The sequence below is a fragment of the Astyanax mexicanus genome, chromosome 1, assembly GCF_023375975.1.
Source record: "Astyanax mexicanus isolate ESR-SI-001 chromosome 1, AstMex3_surface, whole genome shotgun sequence".
NCBI lineage: Eukaryota > Metazoa > Chordata > Actinopteri > Characiformes > Acestrorhamphidae > Astyanax > Astyanax mexicanus.
Window position 1 is genome coordinate 59,819,243 of NC_064408.1, and position 9,411 is coordinate 59,828,653.

General features: G+C 41.5%; 1 protein-coding gene across 1 annotated transcript; it reads right to left on the bottom strand.

Moving 5' to 3' along the window:
- Window positions 1–8: 8 nt before the first annotated feature.
- hnrnpub (heterogeneous nuclear ribonucleoprotein Ub) lies at window positions 9–8,737 on the bottom strand. Its single transcript, XM_049481033.1, has 14 exons — window positions 8,120–8,737; window positions 6,670–6,784; window positions 5,312–5,385; window positions 5,053–5,192; window positions 4,872–4,971; window positions 4,417–4,529; window positions 4,068–4,331; window positions 3,844–3,963; window positions 3,608–3,736; window positions 3,341–3,509; window positions 2,951–3,214; window positions 2,521–2,801; window positions 2,322–2,432; window positions 9–2,049 (listed from the first exon to the last, which is right to left on the bottom strand). The coding sequence occupies exons 1-14, from the start codon at window positions 8,568–8,570 to the stop codon at window positions 1,999–2,001; spliced, it is 2,382 nt and encodes a 793-aa protein (XP_049336990.1). The 5' UTR covers window positions 8,571–8,737; the 3' UTR covers window positions 9–1,998.
- Window positions 8,738–9,411: the final 674 nt, after the last annotated feature.

Consider the following 9,411-nt stretch of genomic DNA (forward strand, 5'->3'; position numbering starts at 1 on the left):
AACATGAAAACATTTCAGAGATTTATTACAGTTTATTACGCCACACGCATCTTTGCATTATCAAACCTGGACAGTCATCATCGTTGGAAAAATAAATACCACAATACAAAACGGTATAAATTAAATCAAGGTCTTTTTTTGAAGCACAGAGCTGCAGTAGTTTCGAGTACAACACGCCTGTTCTACAACTCCAGCAGTTTGTGAACACTAATTACAATCAATACTACTCTCTTCTAGATCATGCTTTCCATAAATATGTTAAAACTTTCTTGCTTTTTTTTTTTTAGGGATGTCAGTAAAAAGTAGTCCATCACAACAGGCCTACATGCCATAATTTACGTAAAACAATTAGCGAGGGGGACAATTCTACTAAAAACAATAGCTGCCGTAACATTGGTGGCTGTTTTCCACCAGAGGAAAAAAAAAGGGCAGCCACTCAGTGCCAAATATTTTCCTAACTCAAAAAGGTACAGAACTTCAAATGGGTGGCAGTGGCCATCAGGTTTCTCCACAATGTTTTTTCCTTCTTTTAGAGCACCAGGTTGCAGATGAACTTAGTAAATGATACAACAGCACTTTAAATAGGGAAATAAAACATGGTTTTATACTGGCCAATTTTACAGAAGTGGAAGACTATGAATCTCACCCGTTACTTCCACTTCAATCTACATTTTATGAACAAAGTAAATTAAAGATTGAGCAACGCCTTGCGTAGTGTTTGTATTCTGTACTTATGATCTGAACATTAAAATACTTCTGTATTACTGACCTGAAAATACTAAGAGCTGCAGTGATGTAACTACAGGTAAAAACCTGTTCAACTTGAACAGTCGCGATAAAAATAAAAAAATAAAAAGGCATCAAAAATTTTACCTGAAGATTACATGTATATATGGACACTCACTGGAGGGTACTACTTATGGTAGTTTGTTTCATGAAGTATAAAATATTCTTTAAAAACGATTTAACTTACAGTAAATACCTGAAAAATTATAGTGAACTCCCAAGCAAAGCGGGACTAACCACCACTAGATAAACATTGAATGACTTGGGTTTGAGTATTTGAAGCAAAACATGCAGGTTTTTTTCTTTTATATATAAAAAGACACGCAAGTTTTAAAAGCCAGCCTATACGCCAGATCCTTTTAAATTGTATGAATTTTCTATAGTCAAGTAGAGGAAAAGTTATTTGTTTAGTCAATGGAGCTGAGCATAAATACTATAAGTAAAGCCAGAACACTTTAGTTTTTCTGTAAAGTGCTACACATTAGATAACAGCAAGATAGAGTGAGGGGATCAAGAGAAATATAAATCAACGTATTCAAAGGCTCTTTAGCACCTTTGATGCGGACTGGTCTCAATCAAAAGGCAATACAAGTTGTACAAAAGCAAATAACCCATTTATTTGTAAACCTATGGAGTTCAACTATTACACACTGGACTGATACACAAAATGAAGTTTGGGAAAAGAAACAACTGGATAGTAACAATTTTACACTTTCACATGAACCATGAAAGGGTTTTTTTTGCTGCTAAATTATCACAATTACCGTTTTATAGTTTCTAAAAGGAGAATTTTTTGATCAGGTGGATTCTCAAAAAAATGGTACAATTCTACACAAAAAAAGAAACAAGAATAATTTACATTGAGTAAAAATGACGTTATACAGAATAAAAAGCACAACCCTGAAATTCAATCAAAAGCATCCCACACAGAATGAAAGCTGTGGTTCTTGAGAACAAAACATGGGCTTTAAAATAAAACAAAAAAATAAAAACAGGAAAATAAAAATTTACAAAAAAGTGAAAAACTGAATCCATTGTGAACATATGGGATATCCCAGGATATCAGGATGTGGAATGTTTGTCTGTTCATAATGATTTAAAATGTGATTTTACTTCCTTTTCTTAAAAAGAGGGTAAAAGTGTATGAGTGGGGGTCAGTGGTCACTGGAGGAAGCTTTTCCACAAGCCACCAGTCTTTAATCAAAACCCCACTTAGTAATATCCTGGGTGGTACTGCTGACTCCATGGCTTCTGGTTCCAGAACTAAGGGTCAAAAACAGTGTTGTCAGTCAAACCTAAATGTCTTGCAATCAATGTAAAATTAATAACATGACCTGCTATGCCTGCTGCTTGGTTTTGCGATCTTTCCCATTTATAATAACCTAGCCTTCAACCAGTTCCTGTTTTATTTGTGATTCAAATTTTATAGAAACATTTCAATACAATTGGTTTAGAACTTATAGTAAATCTAATTTTCCAAATCATTTGAAGCCACTACAAAAACCCATGTTACACAAGTAAAGTAATCAACTCACCCCTTGCTGCCAACTCTGGTTAAAAGCCTGGGCTTTGTTCATGCCATAGTTGCCATTTCTGTTTCCAAATCCACCACGATTCTGCTGGTTTCCTCCCCGACCACGGAATTTCTACAAGTAGAAATGGAAGAAAATCGTTAAGCCATTATCTAAAACCAAATCAAAGACTGTTACCTTGGCGCATGTTAGTTAAACCCACCTGGTTGAAGTTACCCCTGTGGGGTCCACCGCCCTGTCCACCATGACCACGGCTCATGTTGCCTCGGTGCATGGGCCTTCCCCGGCTCATAGCTCCACCCCTGTTTGCCATGTGGCCCATTCCACCCCTTGAAGGAGGTCCTCTAGGGGGCATGTTTCTGTTGGGCATTCCACCAGCACCACCACGACTGAAGCTGCCACGGCTTGGGAAACCTCCTCGATAGGCAGGTGGAGGCAGAGCCCCACGCGGGGGGCGACTGAAACCTCCACGGGGTCCAGGCACTAGTTTCAAACAAAGAAAATTATTAGAAAGGAACCAGACTTCTCCTGTAAGAAATATCAGACTGCAGTTCTAACTCTTTGCCATCGGGGCGAATTATAGTAAGCGCAACTACTTTCAGACAAGAAATAAAACAGCAAAACACCCTTACAGCCTCTGAAGTTTCCACGGTTCATGAAGCCACCTCGTCCTCCACGTGGGCCTGGGCCACCACCTCGGTTGAACTGATTCTTGCCTCCTCGGTTGCGAGGGCCTCCTTTCTTGGGTGTCCCTTGGTTGGGCTTCTTCTCTGGGGGCAGTGCGCTTTTGCTCTCCTCTTTGTATTGCTCCAAGAGCTTGGTGGCCTCATCCTTCTGCAGCTCCACATAGGTGACGTCTGAGAAGCAGTCACCCACTTCTGGGAGAGCATATATACCTGTAAATCAAAAAGGTAAAAAAAAATTGTTTACCAAAGCAGAAGAAGCTATAAGAGGCAATACATTTTGCCATCAGCATTCTTTCAAGTGGTCTTGCTAAAATTGCATTTGGATTGTAGTCGTACCCTTCATCTTCAGCACAGCATGCTCAGGAACATCTTTTCCATCAGTTTCAGCTTTTTTCTGCGTTCTCTCCTTGTAGGCCTCATCTGTGGGCAAGACCACCACAGCTTTGCGCTGGAAGCCAGCGAAGAGGCACATCTTCCTTCTCTGGGCTGCAGCGGAGACGTTGGTCTTGTAAAAGAAAAAAGACTGGACATAAGCTTCGAGGGCATTTTTTTTAATCAAATTTTTCTGCAACACATGCACACCAGTTGGTGAGGTCCTCCTACCTGATCCAAGATGTAGTTCCTCTTTTTGCGGGCAGCAATCTCTATGAACTTGCCAAGGAAAAGTGGTGCACTCTGGGAGATAGCGCTTAGCTTTGTGGTGTCCTTGTTCTGCCGTTTCAAACTGTTAATCTGTAAATGTAAATTGGTTCAGCTACAGCCTTCACACAAAAGGACCAGAAATACATCAAAGAATTTTTATTTACCCAACACCAAATAGCTCTGCAAAAAGCACTCACCATCATCTTCTCCACAATGGTGTTGGTTCCCAGGATGGTGTATTTTCCAGGGTTCTCTTCAATGTGCTTCATTACCCATGTAGTCTTCCCTGACCCAGGAAGGCCAACCATGACAATCACCTACACAAGATTAGAAACACGTTACAAACGATGAAAAGTTCCAATATCTACATCCCCTTCATTCAACAGGTCTTGCTTTGGACTGTAAAAGCTCTTAAATTTACCTCGCAGTCTTTCTTGGACTCTGGGCCCTTAGGTCCTCGCACACGCTTCTCCAAAGGAATTTGCTGAAGAAAAGTGAATCCTTCTTGTTTGGGGAAATATGGCGCCTCCTTCTGGCCAAAGTTGAACTCTACAGCACAATTGTGGCAGAGAACATGGGGGAAAAGTGCACGCCCAGCCAGTGCTTCTTTGCTGGCTTTGAATGCCACACCAAGGTCTGTCCCATTCTTGGAATATGAAATTTCAACTTCATCCCCGTCAAAATTCTAAAGAGAAAAACATAAATTAATTAAGAATAAGAAACAGGGTACATTACCACAAAATTTAAATGTTTCTTGTAAAAATTCTTACAATAAGGCAGCCAATGACATCATTTTCATCAAAGGCCTCTGCATAATCTTCAGTCACGCAATTTGTCGTCTTCTTTCCCTTCAGACCAAAGGCATAAGAATGCTCTTCTTCGCCTATACAGAATAATCACAGATACATGTTTTTATTTTTCACAGCACAACCCTAATCAATTGACATGGGTATTATTTCCTTTGGGTTTAAGCTTTGTCAGTTGACATGAACAAATATACAGGTTTGGTTGCATATTAACAAACGGCACTCATGTTGCTTAGGGCACCATAAATGAGAACTTTCTCACTCTCTGCACTTTAGGAAATACACAATGAAAAGTAAAACTACTTTAACAGGTAGGCATCAAACTAATGTGAATTTGATGCCTTGACCTAGAGTAACGTCACCCTGACTTAGGAGGGGTGTTTAATAATGATCATCCAAAAGGGGTTTGGTGTACTTACCCAGCAGCAGACTGCTATTTGCCAGTGACCAACCAATTTGAACATCATGAACATCCATGCTTTTGCTCTTCACATGCTTCACAGGGATCTTCTCAATGACCTAAATTTTATATTAATTTTAGTTGGGAATTTTCTTTGCAAAATCAGTTTATGAAATGTGAATCTAGGAAAGACAACTTGCCTTCATTTCAAAGGAGGCTTTGCCCTCGTTTATGCCATAAGAGCCACGGCCTCCTGCCCACAGATAGGCAAAGCTCTCCATGGTGAGGGATGTGGCACTGTAACGGTCTCGGGACACCTTGAAGTGCAGGTCACAGTTGTCTGTAAAACCCCCATCAAATAAATAGATTAATTTGTGCTTTCAAAAAAAATATATATATATCTTTTTTTTTTTTTTATACAAATATTTCTTCCTCAAAGCTTCACTCTAAAACACTCACAAGGATCCAGACACACCAGGGTGTCATCATACTCCTCATCCTCCTCCTCCAGAGGTGGCAGTGGGGACTTAGCCCTGAAAGAGAAAAACAGAGCTATTAAAGCACAAATAATACCACAGAGAGACCCCGTTGGGATAATGTAGCACAATACCCATCCAGATTAGGTAAAGCCTTTATGCCACAGAAAGACTGGGGCAATACATTACACGTGCATAAGTGTGTTGGCTTGGTTTTGCTTAGAAACAGGCACAACCTAAAACCATTAGTGGTTCATACCCAACCATGGATTTGGCTCCTTAAATGCCTGCTGTGCCAAAGAAAGTGAAAATCTTAAGCAGTGCCACCTAGTAAGTGTAAATAGAGGTCTTTCACTTTTCTCAGTCCCAGTAAGTTACTAAACAAAGTCCTCCATGTTTATTTATATCCTCAGACTGTCTTCTGGAAAGGTCAAGACAAGCCAGGACTTCAGAGATCTCCACTGATATACTGTCTAACTTGAGACAACAGTAATACATTTTTAAAATAAAAGCAAAACCTTTTTACCTCCAACACTCCATATAAATAAGAAATTACTGCTAAATCTTGCAGAAAGGGTAGAACAGTACTTACCCAGCCAAAAAAATGGCGAGAAACCACTGTTAAAGAACAAATCAGTCTTACTTGTGTTCTCTTATACACACACACAAAGACACACAATGAAAAAAAAAACAAACAAAATAAAAAAAACACCAAAAACAAGAAATGGAAGACCGCAGCACACGTTCCTGAACAGCAAAAAAAAATCCTGCAAGAAAACATTTATTCAGAGAAGACAAGCTAAATGCAGCATGCAAACAAAAGGCACGAGTGAACGCTGAAACAATGCCCCGACCATCCCTTCCCGATCATCTTCTCCCACACTGGGTCATTATCAGAATACAACACCTAATCGCCCCCCAAAAACATGTGATCGGCTATATGACACGCTGCAGGTCTGAACATAAACGCCCACTGCCCACCCCACCGTCATGAGACAGCTGCTACTCTCCTGTTGTCCCTTTGAGCCAAAGGGATGCTTTCACAGCCATACGCGCGTACAACTGCCAAAACAGTGTGTGAGGAACAATGACAAGTCATGATGATTGAGACTAGAGGTTACACATCTGATCAATGTCTTGAGTTTGCAGCCTGTTCAGAAGGATACAAAAGCACTGCAAGGTAAGGTTTTATGAGCCAAGGATGACCCTCAACTGGCTTACACTTTATTAAAAGAGACATGTGAGGGTGTTTTTCCTACAAGTAAAGCATTGGCTCTTAAAGCCAATACATATTAAAAGTGGCACTTCTGGGATGACGAAGGCCATTACTCCCATCCTTACCGGCTGTATTTGCTTTCTTCAATAAATTCAAAGTAGCCCCTTCCATGTTCCTCCCGGCGTCTCTTAACACCCTTCTTATTCTTCTGATCAGCATTGTTGTCTTTGTCCGCATCTCCTTTGGAAATAAAACAAAGAGTGATGAAATGCTCGTGCGTGTTGGACCCTGGTTTTAAGGGTGGTCCCACACGACTAGGAGTTCTCGGACTCCTCCCGCCCCAGTTACACTCAAGTTGACCACCTCTGATCAGACAGAATATGTATTTAAAATAATATAAAAATGTATAAAAAGATGTGCATTCATGCTGTGTGTACTACTGTTAACTGGCCCATTCGGGGAGAATGAACCAAATGTGAGATCTTAACGTGTCTCTTCTTCACATGTGAGTGATGAGGATGAACAGCAGCTTATATTTAGCTACGCTAGTCCCTTTTACTCATACTGCTGAATGAACACGATCAAATATGTGTGGGGACACATTAAACTAGATAAAATCAACTTCGACGGCCACAAAAACGGCACAGCCATTAACCTAACCTAACTAGTTAACGTAACTCACAGTAAACGATTCTTGACCTTCTTGCTTCATTACAAATTAGCAGTTAGCTTAACTCTGCTAATACAGCCAGCTCCTTCACGGCCCCGGCTAAGCCACTTCAGACTATGCTAAGCTACAAAAACCCAAATTAAAACGAACAATTCCCTGCTCGGGTTAAATAATTAAACAATAGCCACTAAATCACCACATTACCTTGAGTTTAGCTTTAGCTTTCTAGCTAGCTATATAAGATCGTATTAACGTTATGTTACATACGGATTCGTGGAGATCGCTCGTCGCAGCAGCGCCAGGGCCTAGTTAGCTAACCCGCGCGGCCCGCCGGATAACGTTACCCTCTAACCGAAATATATCGGAGAGGCTAACAAAAGACCCTATAACCTGCTATTAATCCCCGTGTTGGACGTAGAAACGCGAAAAAACAATTCGTGCACAGTTTTGTAGCCAAATATTAAATTTCTAGTACTGCAAAAACCGGCAACCTATTGTTTCGGTCGGACAGCTCTAGCTAACGGGCTAACGCTAACTAGCCTAGCCTGACTAGCTCATAAAACAATAACGACAGATGGGGTTCGCACACGACCGCTGAGAGGAAACAAAAGCTACAGACGAGCTGACTATTCGAGCCAAAAACGACTATACTGATACTAAAATACCAAATAAACCAACCAAACTCCTTACACAACGAACTACCTAAATAATTCATTAAAATCGAACCTGCTTTTTTTCCTCTCAATATCTAACAAGCCGGTAACTATCTATCTACTAGCTCAGTCTACAGGGCGCTAAAGCTGCAGAGTGTTGCTAGGTTAGCGGCAGTCCCGGCCGGCGGACATTAATTAGCTGGTTGGCTAGGTTAAACTACGAGCTTCAGAATCGGCTCCTGATGCACTCACCCTCTGTTGGCTGGGACTCTTGCTCACCGTCTTCATCACCGATCTTATCTGCCTCGTCTTCATCCTCGTCGTCGTCTTCCAGCGCCTTGTCCATGTCGACCGCGGCGTCTCCGTCGTCCTCCTCGTCTTCGGCCATTTCGTCGTCCTGGCCGAGCTCGTCGAAGTCGGCCGCTGCGGCCTCCTCATCCGCGCCGCCTCCGTTCTCCCCCTCGTCGGCCTCCATGCTCTCGCCCCCTTCCTCACCCATCAGCTCCGGTTCGAGCTCGGCGCTGTTGTCCTCGGCCCCGTTCTCCTCGCCGTCCTGCTCTCCTCCAGCCTGGGCCTCGGCGTCGAGCGCGGCCTGCAGCCGGTCCATCAGCTCGGCCTTCAGCCCCTTGTCTGAAAGCTGGCGCTTCTTCAGCTCGTCCTTCAGCTCGTTCACTTTCAGCTTCTTCACGTTAATCGCACTCATATCTGCAGCCTTAAAAAAAATCACGATTACTCACAGAATTCACTAGTATAAAACAGTAACGCGGAACGCGCGCTCTCTCGGATGGTTCTTCTTCAGGACGAGGCGATTCAGAAAGAGCTGCTGGGATTCACTTCAGCTGCGCCAAAGCCGCGGTGCTTCTGGACGGAGCCTACCCTCATAAACCCCTCCCGCCCGGAAAACGGGGGAGGAGCGGTAACACCCAAGGTGACATCAGCTCAGAGTGTACAATTACAATTACACACACACACACACACACACACACACAGAGCGTAAAATCAAGGAGACATGAAATCACCTAATAGATCATACACATTAATCAGTATGTAATAAATCAAAACCAGCTGCGTGACATACAATATAAAATATAACTCACTTTAGACACGTTTACATTAACCTGTGTGTAACTGGGCCACTCAGCGAACGATAAAGGACAATGTGTGACATTCAACCTGTGTAATTTATTCACTGTAGTATTTTTAGCTGATATTTTGGTTAGTTCTTTTGTAACATTATCATTATTTAATTCAAAATCACTGTTTCTATTAATAACATGGTTATTTTAAAAAAAATCCTAATGAATGTTTAAAACTTCTTTACTAAATAAAACTTTAACATTTAATTTGTTGCAGTATCACATATTGCAGAAGTATTGTAGCATTATTTTAGGGCTTGGAGGGGATTACAGTAGTTAAGCTGATTCAGTAGCAGTAGGTGTGTGTTAAAGATGGTCTACATGGTCTATGAGTACAGAGGATTCTTTTTTTTACTTCTTTAATGAATGAACAGATAAAAAAAAATAGAAATGAAGCTTAAAACAGAC

Bases quoted from the DNA above. Each gene is read 5' to 3' on its own strand.
- hnrnpub (XM_049481033.1), bottom strand. From the start codon at position 8,570: ATGAGTGCGATTAACGTGAAGAAGCTGAAAGTGAACGAGCTGAAGGAC. The intron at 3,737-3,843 runs GTGAGTGCTTTT...TTACATTTACAG, and splicing joins CCATTGTGGAGAAGATGATG to ATTAACAGTTTGAAACGGCA. The intron at 2,802-2,950 runs GTAAGGGTGTTT...GTTTGAAACTAG, and splicing joins CCGTGGAAACTTCAGAGGCT to TGCCTGGACCCCGTGGAGGT.